We start from the raw sequence: 18,599 nt of genomic DNA on the forward strand, positions 1-18,599 counted from the left end.
CTCAGTCTCCTCCAGACTGAACAAACCAAGAAGATGGATAAAATTCACATCCTGGGGAAAGCTGAAGAAAGAGATTAGATTATTTTTTTACTGGTGTTACTAAGACCAGAACCTAGCAAGAGCTTTTTCATCTTATCTTTTAGACTGATTTGCCACTTTTTGTGCTCTTAGTAATTACGATGCACCTACAGGCAAGTGTTTTAATGCTTTTGTTAACTACATATGGGGGCTTTGCTCAAATTTCCTTGATCTTAGCAGGAAAAAAAGATAAAGAATGAAATATGAAAAATATACACTTGCTCTGCATATACAGTGGGAGATAGAGGACTGGCTTAATTTCCAGAGGACACTGGTTTCATTTGATTGAAAGGCCACATCATTTTAGCATGGACAAACTCCTGCTAAGGCAGGAATCTTGTATGTTAGGGGATAGGATCTACTAGAGAATTATTTCTTATTTTCCACAGCTGATAAGAATAGTTTCTGGAGCATTTTCTGGTCTGACTGAGGCCTTTGAATACAGCAGCTGTACAAACAGGTGACAGATTCACCTTCTGCCTATGGAAAGGGACCATTGGAAAAGGATTAAGAGGCTGCAAGCCTGTGCCAGCATGGGTGTGTGGTGTGAAGGGCTGGGAGCCTGCCATGCCAACCCCATACCTTTGAGCCTGAGTAAGACAGAGAAGGTGACTGGGAAAAGCGCAAGTGGAGAGGAAAATCAAGGAGCTTTGGGCTCCATTACAAGGCTGACCTTGTGAAGGGTCATGCACAGTGACAAGTCAGAGAGTCAGTCGTGTAGGGCAGGAGAAAAGGACATGCTCTGTAAGGCATGGAGCAGCAGGGCAGATGTGAGAGCCATGCAGACTCCTGTCACCCGTGGTGAACATACCACAGTACAGGGAACACCCACCACAGTCTGTGTGTGTTGTAGCTGCAATGCCCTGTTAAGTGGAGTGGAAAGGTGGGTGCTAGTTGGATGGGGACCAACAGGAAACTAAATAAAATACTGTAAATAGACTGTTTAGATTGATTAAGTGCAGAGGACAAGAATAATAATGAGAAACACTTTGATGGTTTTGCGTCTCATTCTTTCTCCTCCTCTCTTACCAAAATGAACAACTTTGTAATGTAAAAAGTCCACCTCTAGTTGTCACAACCTACCTAAAGCTGGTTTACAGCTGGGTGTCCATCCCATACACAGACAGCACTTGGGCCCACACACATAACAAATGTTATGTATTAGAAGCTGACATTCCAGCCTGGGTATAGTACTAGGGGAAACGCACTCGAGTAGCTGGATTCAGCACCATGTCCTTGCATTTGTGTGGATGTTATTTTCTGTTTCACTTATGTGCCTTACGCCTTGGCCCTGTTGATGTCAGGAGCTGTCGCTTCACCCTGTTAAATATTAACTGCTTGGTTTTCCAACGCAGCACCTCCGGTTCTGGGATAAAGCCAAAGCCGGGAGCGTGGGGCAGGCTCCTGAGGAGGGCTGGCCCACTCATTCCACCCCAGCTTCTCCCTTTCGGGCACGGCGCGCTCTGCTCCAGCGGCCTCTGGGGTCTGGCAGCGGCTGATCCCCTGGCGTCCCCAGGCGGGAATGTCGCACCCAGCGCTGCTGGACAGGCCGACGGCTCCGCTCGCGGGCCGGGGTGTCCCGGGCCGGGCAGCCCCGCCTGACGCAACCCGGGCCCCGCTTTGCCCCACGCGCGGCGCCGCGAAACCTCCCGCCCTTGTTGCATCACCCGGGCGGGGCGGGGCGGGCGGTGCGGGCCGCCTTTAAAGCGCCGCGGCGGGAGAGCCGCCCCACGAGCCCCGCAGCCGCAGCCCCGACATGAAGCGCGACCCGCAGAGCCCCGAGGAGCGCCCGGAGCCGCCGCCACGCCCGCTCCTCTTCTCCTCCTCCTCCTCCTCGCCCTCGGGGCAGGCGGAGGGCGCGGAGTTGGCGGCGTCGGTGTGGATCTTCGGGTACGGCTCGCTGGTGTGGAGGCCGGGCTTTGAGTTCACGTCGCGCAAGGTGGGCTTCATCCGCGGGTACAGCCGCCGCTTCTGGCAGGGGGACACCTTCCACCGCGGCAGCGAGAAGACGGTAAGGGGGGGGGGGGGGGGCCCCCCCGGGGGGGGCCCGCGGGGCACCGGTGTCGCGGCTCGGCTCTAACGCGCTGCCTTTTCTCTGCCCACAGCCCGGCCGGGTGGTGACGCTGCTGGAGGACTGCGGGGTGAGTACCGGGGGCGCTGGGAGCTGGCCTGGGCGGGGGGTGCCCGCGCCACCACCTGGAAAGGTGTGTCGGCAGCCGAGTGCTCTTGAGCCCCGCCGGGATCGTGGAGGGGGGTGTGGGGTGCGTTACCTTTCTCTGCCCTGTTATCAGTTGTGCGGAGACCCCCAGAGTAAGGGAGCCTTGATTTGAAACATGAGCGGGCGGTTGGACAGGCCACTGCAGTTACAGCATCCCGTAACCACCTTGCTCTTTCACTTTCAGGCATGCACGTGGGGTGTCGCCTATGAAGTCCGTGGGGAACAGATCGCTGCATCGCTCGAGTATCTCAACATGAGAGAAGCTGTCCTGGGAGGCTATGACACCAAGTTGGTGAAGTTCCACCCTCAGGAGAAAGATGCAGAGGAACCCATCCTGGCTCTTGTTTACATTGCAACACCTCAGAACCCCTCTTACCTTGGCCCAGCATCTGAAGAAGACATTGCAGCTCAAATCATTGTCTCAAGTGGTTGCGCGGGTCATAACATTGAGTACTTGCTGAGACTGGCAGACTTCATGCGCTACTTTTGTCCTCAAGCAGAGGATAAACATCTCTTCTCCATCGAAGAAGCTCTTATTTCCATCCTTCCGTGTCTATACTACACAGAGGACTCTCTAGAAGAAACTGCAAGTGTCCCTCAGAAGTCTAAGAGTTGAAATAGGAATTTTTTTTTTTGCAGGGTTCAGGAGAAGGGACATAAGGGAGAAGAAAGCAGTGGGGACAATCTTAACTCTGATAAAATATACTGGACTGAGTGAATAAAGGGAGAATTAGCAAGTAGTTGGGGAGGGAGGAAGCGGAGAGTAAAACACTTCTATAGGACTTGCAATTAGTACCTGTTACACTCCTTATCTGTAGCATCACCATACCCATCACTGCTTTCCAGATGGAGAGCAGGGATCTTCACAGGAACTCTGCTCTGGAATATTTGCTTCTGGGAGTCAAACCTGAGGCCCTCATTTTCTTTAGAGAAAGAGGCTCATCTATTCTGTGCACTTTCTCTTTTTTTCTTTTTTTTCTTTGAAAACTAGTTGAGCAGGACTTGACTAGGTTTAAGCAGTATATATGTAATTCTACCTCAGATTGGCAAAAAGCTGCTTGTGTGGTGGTGGAGACTTTGGCAGATTCTGCCAAATCTTTTTTTTTCCCCCTGCCTTGTCCCACCTCTAGTACAATGGCACTAAATTTTAGAACGTTTGTGCAATATTAAGTGAGCAGGCCTCTTTATGCTCTTGTGGATCCTACTTCTGTATGTTGTGAAGGACCACAGTAATGCACTTATTTTCTAAAATGTCATACTGTATTTATTATGTGTTATATTTCCTCTTAGGAGGGCTATCTAAACTACTCACATGCCACAGTGCTATGCAGCCCACATTCAGCCTTGCATTTGTGCCTTCTAGTTTTAAATCCATTTTCTGAGGGCTAAGCCTGCTTTAATGACAAGCTTTTGTCCAAGCTTCGCTGACCTTGTGCTGCTACAGATGTAACTGACTCTGTAAGAAATGGTCATGCCTGTGGGGAAAGCCTGTGCTGTCTGCAGGAAAGCTGTCAGGATGCAGGAGAGTTTTAACTAGCCCTGTACTGCATTAACCTCTGGTGCTTCAGGGTGGGTTTCTGCAGAAGCATTTGAGGATTCTAGTTCCATACAGGGGTGTCTGTCTGGCACACTTTCATTTGACTGCAAAGGACCATGACTGAGCATACCTGTAAGCCTGTGAGCTGCTGAAAAGCCTGCCTTGATCACGTTAAGTAGAGGCACTGCTGCAAGCTCAGACTTTTCAGCTTCACATATTAACAGCATGAAAACCCATAGTATTTTGTGAGAAAACTGCTGCTATTGCAACTGCAGCAAAATCACTCTTGAGAGCTGACCCCTGGGACTGTTGGCTCCTCCCAAATACCATGTGTTTTTTTAATTATAAAAAATGCTAGGGTCTGTTTGTATTACTGTGGCTTGTATGTATATGAAGTGATAAGGTGCTGTGCCCAGTAATAAAACAAACTGACAAAGTCAGTCTCATGTACTTTGGTGTTGGTCTTTTTCATTATGGAGTTACAGTTCAAATTAAGAAGTCTGGTTGTTTGGGGTTTTTTAAATGGTGATTGTTTTTTTTAAAAAAAACCAAAGCCTTAACTGCTAATTCTGCTGAAGCTCCTGTGGATTTTTTGTGGGTTTTGTTTGGTTTGGTTTTTTTAATCATCTTGCTGCTGAGCAGCATGCCTCTGCTATATCTACTGGAAGAAACTGATTGACTCTTTCCCTTAGAGAAAAGGGGATTCAGTGACTTTCTCTTTCCAGCTCTTGTTGATTGTGGAGTGCTGGTGCTGACAACAGACACAAGCCAGCCCTCCAAACTCTGCAGGGCAGGCACAGAAATGTAATTCTGCCTTGGCAGGTCAAAGGATTTTCATTCTGAGTGTAACTTGGCATAGCTGTTTCCAAGAAGTAATAGTAGAAGGACCAGAAACTGCAGCTGCAGCCAGATCTGTTGGCTGCAGTCAGTTATTTTTCTTCTGCTTTGCGCACCACGTGGTGTGTACAGGGGTAATGTGTACATTCCCACTGCTCTAGTTACCAGCTCTGTCAGTGCCAGAAGATCACTGTACCTACCAGTATAACCTGCCTCAAGGCTTGAATGATGGAGTGAAAACTAATTGAAACGACTGAATATACCACTAATTAAAGGCAGTTGCGTGTTTCAGGGATAACAGACTAGAGAAAAGTACACTTTCCCTGTCCTGTGGAGGCTGTCACTTTGGCTGAGCAGCTGTACCATGGGTGCTGGGGTATCCTCCAGCTGGAAAATCAAAGGGTTAAAGATTGAACTTACCTGGAGGGAAACACTCCCTTACTAGGACAACACTGGGGTCAGATTCTAGAATAACTCCAGATAAAACAAAACCATCTTCACACCAATCTTCCCAGGCACAAAGTTGCCACTGACAGGAATTAATATCAGATGTGCACTGAGCAACCTGCATTGCCCTTGCACAGAGAGAGCCCCTTGCTTTGTTTGTCCTGCCTAGCCTGGGTTGGCCCCATGATCTTCTGCATCTGGTAAAAGACAAGCAATGAATGCTTATGAACAACCCAGCTCCACTAGGAATGTTCCTTCAGTGGCTGTTTCTTCTTCCCTGAAAAACTTCACTGTTTTAAGCACAGGTACACTACTCCACTGAACTACCACTTTCTTTCCAAGGAATTCTTTGTAGTGGACTTCCAAAAAAGGACCCCATTTTCCCATCTGAAGTGGTGAATATGGCACCTTGCTACTATCACCCTGTCACTGCATTTTCAAGTCAGTAAAACAATGAGGTATCACGTAACTGCTTTCTCCCAAGGCTTTTATTGTGTCCCGTGAGTCTGGGAACCGGTCACATTTTGTTCAGTTGATGAATTTAAAAGGTTAACATCCCAGATTTGAACTTTGGCCATGTGAGTGAGGAGAGATGGCACCCTACAATATTTGCTACATGCCCAGACTCCGTACTGCTGCTCAGAGTTGGGGGTTGCTTGCCTCTGATGAACCAAGTGGGAGGAATATAGTTGCTGCCTGGAGGCAGTCTCACAACCATGGCACTTGGGAGTGCCAGGTCAATGGTGACACACAAAGTCAGTGTCCTACCCCAGGTATATTTCACTATAGGTTTCCTCTCCCCATGCCATGTCTTGCCAGCCCAAGAGAAGCAGCTGGCTGTGGGTGCAGCTCCAGCTTCCGGCAGCTCTGCCACTGACAACTGGCCTGGGAAAGAGCACTCACCCCTGTCAGAGGGTGGGACAACCAGTGCTGTCAGACACTTCTGGAGCTGCTTCCCTATCCAGTGGCTTCCTCTCGCATGTGCAGTTTTCTCTGACTTCCCTATGACAAGCTTGTGCCTATCAGGTCACCTCACATTAGAAACCAATTGCAATGGAAAGACATTTACAAGCGCTGTCAACTGCATACTTCCCAAGTCTAAAACCAGCACAATTCACATTATTTCAGTTCCTTCTCCAGCCTTTTCCATTTTCCTGCCCAGCAGTTCCCACACAGCCTTGGAACATGGGCCTGAGTCACCATTTCCTTGAGTGCATTAAGACAGGACCTACCCAGCTGCTTTGCAGTGCCACAAGCCAACTAAATGAAGCAGATGACAACAGAGGCCCCAGCCTTCATATGTTAAAGCACTCCTGAGGGCAAACAGTCCTTAAAAGGGCAGGGGAAAGGATAAGGAAACAGCAATGTTAAAAGGATTTAGAGAAGACCAAACCAAGAGGAAAAATCTCTGGCTCTTAGGTGCTACAGTATCATCTCAGTTTCAAGGTGGAGTGTCCAGAACAGAGGAGACCACACAGGTAAACCTATCAAAGTGATTCCAGCCTTAGTAAAAATGTCATTTAAATACAGCATCTCCAAGGTGTGAACTTAGCTGTTCTCCATGTACTTCTCCAGGTCAGAAAATTAGCGAGACCAAACTCCTATTTGTGGCTGATGGCAATAAATGCATGCAGCTTGGCAAGGGAAGGAGGTGGTAGGAGAGGGGAGAGGAGAGGGAACAGACCAGCTTTCCTCAAATGGGTGCAAAAGCAGCCAATGGCTTGGTCAAGTCTACCTTTGAGCATCCCAAGAGTGGGGCCAGCATAAACTTTGAAGGCTATTGAGGAGCCAGATCAGGATCTCAGTCCCAGGAGGAGCTGAAGGGGGGAGGTGCCGCTCTGCATGCATATCCACAGGCTTGAGAGGGTCCCTGGAGCTCTGCCATGTGTGGCGGGGAGAGTCTTGCAGGTGGCCTACAAGTCACAGGGAATGGCACATGATGGACTTAGCATCTGTTACAGGAACTGCAGCTGGTTGTATGTAGCACATGTTATTCCATATGTGTCTGCTTGCTGCTCAAGAGACAGGCTGAAATGTGGATTTAATTACCTACAGATGTTTCACAGGCAGAGGAATAGCAAAAGACAACACCCCAAAGAACGCTTATCACCGCTCCAGATCGGCCCCAGCAGCGGGTGCTGCTCTGTGAACTGGTCACTGGAGCCTGCAGAGGCTACGCTGCACTCCCCTTGCAGCAGAGGCACTTTGTGCACACTGAACATGGGGTGGAGATGTCCAGAAACCACATCTGGCTTGGTAACAGCCTGTTGTTTGGCTCCCACTACCAGGAAAGCTTGGAGGGAAAAGAAAGCAGGGGAAAGAAAGAGGGTCTACTGGATGTTCAGCTGCACCAGGACAAGGGAGACAGACTTTGCTGAAGTATCCAGACATTGTCAGCTGTGTGCTTTGACACTTCTCCATGTAACACATTACAGATAGTTCGGTGCCAGAACGGGAGCTCTGCTGACATGTCCCAAAACCTGGTAGTCAGTCTAGGGCTGAAAATTTAAATCAGGTGTATCACATTCAGTGCAGTAATTTCAGCCCAATGGCAGGAGGGAAAACAAATGAGCAGAATTTGGATGCGAGATGTTCCCCGAGTCAGACTTCTTTCTCACTTTGGTGCCACCAGTTTTCATGACAGGGCACAGACTTCATGAGTACCAAATTCAGAGTGTTTTTTAGAACTCAAGGACCGATGCAACATAAAAAGGTGCAGTCCCAATGCATGACTGAGCAGTGATGTGCTCTCATCACTCAGCCAGCACTCAGCCCAGCTCAGTACAGAATCAGTCCCTGTGCATGGGAGGAACAGGAAGGGATTAATAAAATTGATTCACAGTCAGGCTGTGAAAATACACTTGCAGCGAAACTAGCTGCTGCTCAAAGGACTTATGAATTTCCTACTAACTAGTTGCCTTGTCTTAGGTGAAAACCTCCCTGATTTATATGCTGTATGAAAATTATGAGAGAGGCCCCTTGTGGCTTTGAAGGAGCCTTGAGCCCTGGAGGGGAGGGAGGGTGGAAGGAAGTGGGCATTCTGGGCAGCACTGGGGAAGCTCTACATGCTTTGTTTACAAACCCTGTACACTTTTTGTTTGGCTTTTGGATGTGTTTTATCCTTTCTCAACTCCCTTTTCATCTCGTTGTAGTGCCAGCCACACTGATGAGTGTTTATGCTTGCGAATTCCTGAAGCACAGCCAGTACCTTGAACTCTAGAGAATGAGACTGAAATAACGTAAAAGGTCAGGGAAGTTCAAAGATAGAGGTGCTGTTTTCCTAGCTGGGGACACCACACTGTTCCCAGACCACGCTGGGCTGCTCTGGGAACACAAGAACAAAGACTTCTCTCTTATGTCCTCCTGTTTATGCTGCTTTTTGCCTCCCTCACCTCACTGTTTTAAAAGGACTCATTTCCACGAAGCTTCAATTAACCACGGGGGATCAATGTGGCCTAAGCCTGACAACTGAAGAGACACCTGATAGCTACCGGCACTTAAAACTCCTGTTCCAAAGGAAAGGAGAAGTTTTTAGCCCACTACCCAAGTCCTGCTGGCTGACACAGCAGGAGGAAGCCCCAGAGTGCTGCTTTGTCCACAAGCAGGTATCAGCTATTGAGGCACCTGGAAATCTCTTAAGTGTTTCACTCACAGAAAGGCAAGTCAGAGGGTGACTTTTGGAGAGGTTTCGTGTACCTGTGCTGGTTAGCGAGCCTGACCTTCAGAAACATGACGAACCTGCACCTGAGCTGGCTGGGCACACGCTGGGTACGTGCAGCTCACCTCTGCCGTGCAAGCAGAGAGAGCTCTGGCGTGCTGGGCACCCCGCCCATGCTCTGCACGAAGCCGTGCAGGCACTTCCAGCCGCACATCTCTGCAGACCGGGGCCTTCACTGGCACCTGCCCACACATGGCACGATGTGCTCACTTGCACAGCACCACACCCACCCCACGTGCTCTCATTCGCGCCTGAAGGAGGCTAGGGAATGGTCTAGGATAGCGTGAGCACTGGGTTTCATTACTTTCTGGCCTCAGCTCTCTGCTTAAACTGAGGCTGTGGACTGAGAGACCCCGGCAGCACAGACAGTATGGAAGTCATTTCACAGACGCACACCCAGACCACTCACAGCAATTATAACCTCGTCTACAAACGAACCGCCTGGGGGGCAACCACAGCCAGTTTGTTGAGACCAAACTGTCTACACAAAGCATATGTGACGCTTGAAAACACTTAGAAAACAGACTTTTAAAAGCAGCTTTTTATCCCGTCCTTGTCTAGACGGCACACCAGCCTTTCCGAACTCCGAGTCCGCACCGAGGAAGCGCGTGATGCCACAGGAGGGAGGCAGCAGGGAGGGAGCAGGCGCTGCCCCGGCCCCGGGGAGGCGAGGGAAGGCAGGGATGCCCACCTCTGCCCACCCCGCGGGCACCTCACGCCGGAGCAGCGCCGGAACATGTGCTTCCACGTGTCGCAGCACCAGCCAGCGCCGCAAGTGACCTCCCAGGACTGCGGCTGAGCCGTTGTTGGATGTCCTGGAGGTGCACAGCGGTGGGAGAGCCTGTAACAGACAGCTGGGATCAGCAGCTCTGTCCTCAGTGCTTCTACTGACGTGATGAGCTGAAATCGCTCGTTTATTCTTGTTTTCCAGTGAAGTACTTATTTCTTTAAGTAAAATTGAGCCAAAAGCATATTTCAAACAACTAGCAGGTTCTTAGATTATACATAAATTCATCTTAGATTATACATACATGCATTCTTTGGTCTGCTTTATAGGAGTGTGTTTTACTTCAAGTTGTTTCTCTCCACAAACACACAATCCCATTTTTAGAGAGGGAAAAGTGCAGGAGTGCCCAGCTCCCCACAGCTATGACAGATGCTGCTTCTCACCTTTCCTTTGACAGCAACTGTTAAGAGACTCAATCACCTCTGAACATGTTAGGCAGGAGCCAGATGAAAGTGTCTCTTGCTGCTGCACAGCAGAGTTGATTCTGGCAGCATTTCTGTCTCTAAACTACATATATATGAATCTATTCTTGGGAATACATCGTATAATTTGAGGGCAGATGAGCTCAGGACCAAGGGAAAAAAGTAACTGTGGGACTAGCCTCATTCAGAATAAATATCCACTGCTCTTTTTCCCCAGAGCATTGCTGCCTCATTTAATTTGATGGGAGGATGTTGAAAATGAGCAGCAGTTCAATTCCTTTTTCTCTTGCATGGTCCTGTTCATGCCTTTATGCACACAAATGCAGGGGACAGTTCCCCTCTTTGACTTTTCTCTGGCAAACCACTATAGCAACACCTGCACATCCCTGCGGCACCTTGGCAAGCCCAAATTCCTCTCCATGAGACCTTTGTGAAGAGGTATAATTTCTATTGTACAGATGGGGAGCTGAGACATCAGGAATATGATTTCTAAAGTGTACAGTGACTTTCAAAGCACATTGTGAAATATTGAGGGATGATGTTTTTCAGAGTACTCGGAACTGTACATTGGGTGTTCAGTGATACCATGCTGGAAAAAAGATAGTGTGTGCTCATGTAATCAGCACTACCTCCTGATGCAAACACGCAAGGGCCATCTCATATTTTCATGCATACTCTTATGTTTGCTGTTGTTCAGTGAGGATCTGTGTGGTTGCAAGTTTAGTGATTTGCTCTCAGTATTCTTAAATTTTCACATACCAAAGCAACTAAAAATTAAGCTCAGCAGAGAAACATTTTTATATACCTTGGGGTGTTTTTGCTTTATAGGCATCACTCAAATTTCTTGCTGTCTCTCAAGCTTTTTTAGCTGCTGACAGTTCCAAATACCTCACTTAATTCCTGTAACATCTCAAACATGAGATTTGGTTTAAATTAAAATTTTAAACATTACTTTTCTCATATGCTATCAATTATATCATTGCAAGGCAGAGCTGGGCTTCTCTAATCTGTCTGTGAAAATTCTACCAAACCAGTTCTCACTCTTAATATTTAGTTACTTGATTCCAGACAGACACAATGATACAAAGGACAGCAGTGAAACTGAATTACACTAATTATGCAATATAGGCCCCTGATTGCATATGCTAACAGCAAGTTATCAAAACCAGGGAAGCTGCCCATAAAAGGAATTGTCAGGACATCCAGTCCCAAGTCAACACTGTTTAAAAACCTCCTTGTGCATTACAGATTCAGCATCACAATGTCAGTAAGTTTTCAATTAGTTAACTGGAATTGATCTGAGTGTCAAAGTACTAAAACACTAAGAAGAATTTTTTTTTTTTGTGCTAACTAGATTAAATAAATATCTCAGTAAAATTATGACAGCAAGTTAGTCACACTAATTTCTTCCAAACTCTGAACATGCAGAGAATGATGAAAGACTGCAGTCATCTGGACAAACAGACATCATGAAACTGAATTACTTTGTCAGGAGCCCTTGAAACCCAGAGACAGAATGTCCCATTATGCACCTTTAGATCTATTTAGAGATCCACTTAAAAAAAAAATGGTTTGGAACTAGATGATCTTTAAGGTCCCTTCCAATCAAAACCATTCTATAGTTCTACAAAATACCATAGTACTATGACTGTAAATAAGATTAAATCAAAGAAAAATCTAGATTACATGGCAAGAAAAGAGAGGTCTGCAGGAATGCAGACATTGTTCAAAAAAGCGTTCACATGAACTCTATGGACACAGCCGGAGCAGCAAGAAAAACCAGAAGGGCCCTCCCATTAGCACCCACCAGATGCATGGAGTAACCCCCCAAAACAGGTTTTTGGCTGTTAGTTTTCACAATTCTCTGAAGGTTCATATAGCCTGAACATCTCTTCTGTTTCCTCTGCTTGCGAAGGAAAACCTGGGAGCTTTGTCACAGACAATGAAGTGTCACTCAAGGGTGTGTCGGGCCACGTGCCATTGCATTTACTGTGCAGCAGCATGCTCCGCTGATCAGCACGTAGCTAATTGCAGTCACACGCCAAAAGCTTAATGTAGTTTAAAAAAAAACCCCAAAGCAACGTTTAGCCAGCTACGTGTGAAATTTGCTGACTCTCCCATTCTTAAAAAAAACCCCATCAGCCTTCCATAGGCTGAGTGAAATATAGGCAGGCACTCTGCTGCCGCTTCCGACTGACTGTAGGGAGGGCAAGGGCTGCCAAAGGTGACTGCTTGGGAAGCACTTCTGGGAGGAACTCAGATGGGTTTAGACCAATTCTGATACAAGTTTTGACTTGGCTGTGGAGAAAAGTTACTTGAATTACAGAAGGCTGTGAATTAGAGAATAGTTGTTCCCAGAGAACACGGATGTTCTTTCTCAGCAAAGAGCCTACCTGGGAGGGGAGTTCTTCGGAACATTGTGGAAGAACAAGCATCATAAAACCACCTGTCTACACAGCAGCTGCGAAACTCTAAAATGTACTCACTAAACTGAATAGAAATGAGAATTTCTGCATTTGAACTCTAGTGTAACATCAAGGGAAACTGTAACACCTCACTTGAAAAGAAACCTGAAGGACAGTCACCTGAAAGACAGATCATACCACCTTACCATGGTATAGAGGGAGGGCTCCCACCTGTGATGTATTTCTTCCTAGAGGAGGACCCAGTTGGGAAGTTAAGATGTAGGGATACATCAGAGGAACTACAGGAATAGATGAGAGGTGAGATTAACAGGATTTGCTTCACCTAATAAAAGAGCATTTCTTAAATACATCTTGAGAAGAAAGCTGCTAGTTTCTTGCTATGAATAAGAAAATTTAAATAAATTTTAAAAATAGTCCAAAAATTAGTTTTATGAGACAATCCAAACCAGTAGTAAATTTCCAAGTAAGTTATAATCTCTGAGCAACAGTAAGAGTTTTTCTTGTATACTTAGTTTCATCTTAATTCACAGTCCCCACAACAGAGGTGCAAGGCATAAGGGTCCTGCATTTAAAAATTAACACTTCAGACAGAAGCATTTCCCCTGCCAACCAAAAGCACTGAAGACAACACTTGGGTCTTAAGAAGAGTTGGGTAAGGTTGAGGACAGGGAGGAAAAAAACAACTGCTTGCAAAAAAAAGTCACAGAGATTACAAGGGATACTGTAGTCCTTAGATATTCAGAAGCTGACATGGTCTCCTGTGAAGTACAGCAGACCTAACAGAACCAGCAATACTGACAAGGAAGGAAGACAGTCCACGGGAAACTCAAGAAGACAGAAAAGCGGTGTTTCGGTGTTTTCTTCCCCTACCTCATTCTATCAGTGATGCTCATCAGCTGAGGAAGGAAGGAGTCATTGTTTCATACCTGAGCACTGAAACACTTCCTCATGCTTAGTATGCAAAAGAATTCCCTCATATGCCCCTAGGAGAACATTCTATAAATAGAGTACAGTACAAAATGCCTGGAAGGCCCATTAGTTTTGGAGTAACTTCACTTCTCTGAGGGGGTAGGCAGGAGCAAAGAGGAGGCTGAAGCTGGAGGAAACCCAACTCATCTTATCATGCATTCCTCCATTTCAAGAGGCATTTGTTGGATGCTTTTCAGCAGAGCACATGCTAATGTGAGTGCTACAAGAACAACTTGTTTACTCTACAGATCTGCTGGTTGAATCTGAGAGCTGGGCCATCTGTATTGTCCTAATAGATGCTCCTGAGAGAAAGGCAGAATCATCCCTTTCCCTCTCATTCACTGCTATGTGACTGTTGCAGGCTGCAAATAAAAAATAAATCCTTCACAATTCTAGGAGTATAAGATATGATTACCTTTATTTTAGTACGTATGTCTCAGTTATACTTCACATGCAAGCAGCATCCCTTTGGGTAGTGAGCTACAAATTGTTTTCCAGCCACTCCAACAGAAATTTCCGAAGGACAGCAGGGCATGCGCCACCATCCCACCTTGAGCAGGAAGGGGAGCACAAGACATGCCTGTAAGGCTCCCTGAGAGTTATAATGTGTGTTTCAGACTGAAGAGTCGACAAAAAAAGAAAGATGGAGGCAGAAGTGAGAAGCTGAGCAGGCTGTAAGTCTGTCTGGGAGCAGAAGCAGGCCAGCTTGCTCCACTGAGACCAGGACAGGACAGGCAGTGCAGTGGTCACAGGGCAGCACTTCCCAAATTACACTGATCCACATCCTGCCCCGGAGTGATTTTATCAATTGTGCTCTTCCTCCTCTCAGCTGTAACTTGGCTGTTCCTGAGCTACAATCAAAGTAGTGCAGATCCCTACTCCTGCTGCATGGAGCTTTTCCCACTGAGCTTTGTGTGCCTCCCCCACTGGGAAATGCTGCTAAAGGAAATACTTGGGGAATATGGAAATAAAGCAAGATACAGCTCTAGGCAGACAGGCAGCTTTCTACAAACGGAACACAGGACAGCGAAGAGCAGGGACGCTGGTGGGGAAAGCATGCAACAGAGAGGGGAGAAGGCACAGAAATAACACTACATTTGGACAGTACAGCAATAATATCCTGAAGTGAAGAATTAAAGCAGTTCCAGGTTCACACCATCCTGCAGTAACCTCTTTATCTCTTTGCAGAATAAAGAAAGGAAATTTAGTGGCTGGCTAAATGGAGAGGACAGCAGACTTGAGCCATAATAGAAAAGAGAAAATGCAGGCTAGCAGCAAAGGGTGTTCTGGGGACCCTTCTGAACTAGACAACCCTTGTAGACTAAACTACAAAAATGTGTGTGAGGCTGAGACACAACAGCACTTTTAATTTAAGTCCTAACTTCTCAGGACCTAAGAAAATTATCACCTTTAAATGTCTTCAATAGTAGCATTGATCAGTGAACTGTATTTAACAGTTCTGTAGCAATCAGTGAGTAAAATGCTATAATCAACTAGCATGATGAATACACAGCACTGCCAACATCCCCCAAACCATACTGACAGCTATTTCACCTCTCCAGCTTAAAACACAAACTCAGTTCATTTGTTGTTTCTACCTCTAGCAAATACCTTGATCTCTTGGAGTAAAGTGACTTTCTCTGCCATTAACCCATGTAAGTGCATTAACACACAGTCAGAGTGAAAAGATGCTCAGAGTGAAATTTAAAAGAACAAAGCTTCAGTGTGCAACCCATTTGCTCACTTCAACTGAAGTGTTCCCCAGGTATGGATACAAAACTACCTCCACCTTCTTAAAAAAAATTCCTAGTGTTTGTCTCTATAGCACTACTTCCTTCCCCAAACCAAGAAATTAGACTAGGACAGCCATCACATGAATTTTTCCCAATACCTTGACTACTATCACAGAATCTGTTCCCCTATGATGCATAATAGCAAGAAATTTATGTTGAAATGTTGAAATTTAATGTCTAACAGAAATTGAACTGAATGTGATCTAGCAGTTCATTTATTTTACAACTGTGTTAGATCTTCCTGAACTTCTTGGCCTGACACAAACTGTGCAAGCAGATCAGCTACCACTGCTTTTGCCACAGCTTGTGATGTTATTTGGTGTTTCTCTTGAGGATGAAATGATTTAAAATATTTTTTAGTTTTATCTTATGTTAAATGTATTTTATAATTTATTTTATAAATATATTCTAAATATATTTATACTCTTAAACACATATTTTTATTTTTATATTTATCAGTGTTTAAAATATCGATAATTTAATCTTCCAAAAATATAGCATGTGACAGTACATACTACACTTTTGCAAGCTTTTCAAATTACAATTTTGGGTTTTTTCTCTCCACTTTGGATTACAAACTGTCTAGCAGTTTGGAGATCAAGACTGTGCATAAAAAAGTCCTTTTAACTCCCACTGAGAAGAAAAAAAAGTAAAAAAAAAACCAAAAGAAATAACTGTAGAGAATGATGTCTCAAAACAATCAACTGTCGAATTGAACCACCGAAGTTCAGGTACTGTGTAATTACGCATATCATAGTTGCTTCTGTTTCCTTGTGACCTGCTGCACACTTACTCTAAAACAGATTATGAGATAATCAGTGAATACAAACATGGGATAAGGGTACAGTTGTAACTGAAGAAGGTTACAAACATGATACTTGGCAGAGCACAGACACTCTAGAGCTTTACATTGAGCAGCATTTGTCTCCAGAAGCACTTCCAGATGTGCACCCCTCCATGTTCTCTTCCCTAATCCTCTCATTCGTACAGCTACATGCATAAAAACCACAAAGACACTGATTTACATAAAATTATCTCACTCCATTTTATTTAAGATTTTCTCCTCCAGTTAGTAAAAGAAAGATGTGTCTCTCTTTATACATATGTACAAGTTCAGTTACAAAAATAGACAGCACATTCAAAGAGAAAAAAAGGCTTGGCATTTGTCTGATTCCCTCTAAATATCATATATACATGTGAATAGAAGGGGAAGGGGGAAGTCTTCATGAGTTAATTAAACATCACCTCCCCCTCAATTATCCCCTGCAAATCTGTTCAAAAATCAATCTAACTAAGCTCAGTTCTGCTATTTTCAGGTGTGCAAATTAGAGGCAGAACCGACAGGAAGCACTCGCTCTACACTGTAGGACGCCAGGCAAAGGATTTGGGGTCAGAAAAAAATTATAATAATAAAAAAGGAAATCATCTTCCACTGTCACAGCCCAGACCTGCAACTCAACTTGCTTCTCTCAAGGGATGAAAGTGCCCCGGCAGAACAGCCTCTTAATTCAACGTGTGAGACAGAACAACTGTCCCACACCTAAATCTCAGTGCAATGCAGACAACGCTTACAGCAAAGCAAGGGGCTACGGGCGGGGTTTGTGCATCAAGAACGAGGAAGGAGGAAGGGAACAAGAACATGGATAGGTACTGGCAGCACTGCCTTCTATCAGCCTTATGGGACACAGCTACTGCCCGCACACTGCAGTGAACTCAACCACGCCAGTATGTGTGATGATCACAAAGATGAAGGGAAAACACACTGCAAGAACAGTCAATGGGATGGCTGGGATATTACATAATTTTTTTCCCAGATTTGCCTGGAAGGGGGAATGGCACAGTTCCCTCTCTCTCAGGATTGTTTTTCATTGCGCCTCTCACAGCACTGCAAGCTGCAGATCCACGCTCTGCTATGGCGCAGTGAGAGGAGCAGCACGAACTCCTCCTCAGCACTTCCGTTTTCCTCCTTCTCGAGATTTGTACAAATAGAGTATTATTTTGTTTCTAAGCTTTTAAGAGTTTTGCACACCTCAAAAATGAGAGAAATCATTCTGAACACAGCGAGTGTTCATGCTGATGAGAATTCTGAAATGCAAACCAATCACTGGCCTGTGATTTCTTCCACTGTGTGAAGCAGAGGCTGTGCTGCTGCTCTCACGAGGCTTGACAGTGCTCCCTGTATTCTGCAGCTCTGAGCATCTTCCTGACAAATGGTGCTGAAGAGAGTCTGCTCCCTGGAAACCACCTGAGACACCTTCCTTTGAATTTCAAGTCTTTAAAGAACCTGGAGACCCACACCAGAGGAACCCAAGATTTTTTCTGATTACACATCATCTTCAGCATAGCCCCCAATTACTCCTGCACATTCACTGACCAGCTGCTAGTACAGAAATGTCTTGTGACTCTACAGGATACTCCTGGGGTTCATATACTGATTTCATAGGACAAAATTAATGCTGGGCTCCATCTCAGGCTATAACAGAGGAAGTACACTGGTGTGACTTCAAGCACACTCAGCTGCAGGATATTGCATGGAGTAGCTGGATGCTTTCTTGGGAATCACTGTCAGATGTGTCAATAAAACACAGGCTGACACTCTCCCAATTACCCCAGACTCCCTTCCCTCCTTCTTGCAGTGTCTGCAAAGATAGTTTTTTGGAATACACATAATCAAAGTGCTCACATCAACCACCCGCTCCCATTGTGCTTTGATTTTCTTTCCACACGTGCTGGACACCAACAAGGCATTTGTTAGCATGCCTTCAACTGGCAGGGTGGTCTACTCTGAAAGCCAATGCAGTTCAGACAAGCTTTGGGGGTTCAAAATTACTACCGACCACCTGAGGTGTGGGCACCTTTGCTTTGCTTCCGAATTGAAGTTTCTGATATGAGACTGCTGGTCAGGTTTAAACTTTTGGGGGTCCCACAAACACTGTTTCCTTTGCTCAAAGGGGAGCTCAAGGGAGAAGAGGCGCTTGAAGGTCCAAAATCTGCAAGTCCAGAAGGTCGAATGATTGCTGTTTGTAGAGGGCTACTTGCAGCCATGCCTAGCAATGGAAAAGAAAACCAAATTCCACATGAGCATATTATTCCACTTCAACAGCAAACAATATATTAACAGCCAGTCCTAAGACCACTCTGTATTCATGACTTATGACAGTTTTATGAAGAGGGATCTCCTTAAGATACAAAACATCTTACAGTTATACCTTGGGCTATCTTCAGCTAATGTAAAGCTGCAGCTCAATCACCATCAGTTTAGGAGGTTTTGGAATGTGATACGGTAACCTCAACATGATGCAATGCAGGAAAATCACAGCCACAGCCATGGCATAAACAACACTATATGATCTGTCTGAACACCACA

General features: G+C 45.7%; 2 protein-coding genes across 2 annotated transcripts in view; one reads left to right on the forward strand and one right to left on the reverse strand.

Moving 5' to 3' along the window:
- Positions 1–1,774: 1,774 nt before the first annotated feature.
- On the forward strand, positions 1,775–4,283 carry CHAC1 (ChaC glutathione specific gamma-glutamylcyclotransferase 1). Its single transcript, XM_042038674.1, has 3 exons — positions 1,775–2,089; positions 2,184–2,219; positions 2,481–4,283. Exons 1-3 carry the CDS (start codon positions 1,835–1,837, stop codon positions 2,910–2,912), a joined length of 723 nt encoding a protein of 240 aa, XP_041894608.1. The 5' UTR covers positions 1,775–1,834; the 3' UTR covers positions 2,913–4,283.
- An 11,969-nt stretch (positions 4,284–16,252) lies between these two features.
- The window catches only part of INO80 (INO80 complex ATPase subunit), a 57,985-nt gene continuing 55,638 nt past the window's right edge, over positions 16,253–18,599 (reverse strand). The window contains exon 36 of the mRNA XM_042038213.1: positions 16,253–18,279. Within this exon, the coding sequence (XP_041894147.1) occupies positions 18,062–18,279 (218 nt within the window). The 3' untranslated portion in view covers positions 16,253–18,061. The remainder of the gene's footprint in view (positions 18,280–18,599) is intronic.

Source organism: Corvus kubaryi, unplaced genomic scaffold (genome assembly GCF_017639235.1).
Source record: "Corvus kubaryi isolate FWS band 111438036 unplaced genomic scaffold, C.kubaryi_AGA036_p1.0 37392, whole genome shotgun sequence".
NCBI lineage: Eukaryota > Metazoa > Chordata > Aves > Passeriformes > Corvidae > Corvus > Corvus kubaryi.

What these genes read in the sequence shown, in the direction of transcription:
- CHAC1 (XM_042038674.1), top strand. Translation starts at nt 1,835, where the DNA reads ATGAAGCGCGACCCGCAGAGCCCCGAGGAGCGCCCGGAGCCGCCGCCA. An exon ending in ACCGCGGCAGCGAGAAGACG is followed by an intron (nt 2,090 to 2,183) that starts GTAAGGGGGGGG and finishes CTCTGCCCACAG; the next exon opens with CCCGGCCGGGTGGTGACGCT. An exon ending in CGCTGCTGGAGGACTGCGGG is followed by an intron (nt 2,220 to 2,480) that starts GTGAGTACCGGG and finishes TTTCACTTTCAG; the next exon opens with GCATGCACGTGGGGTGTCGC.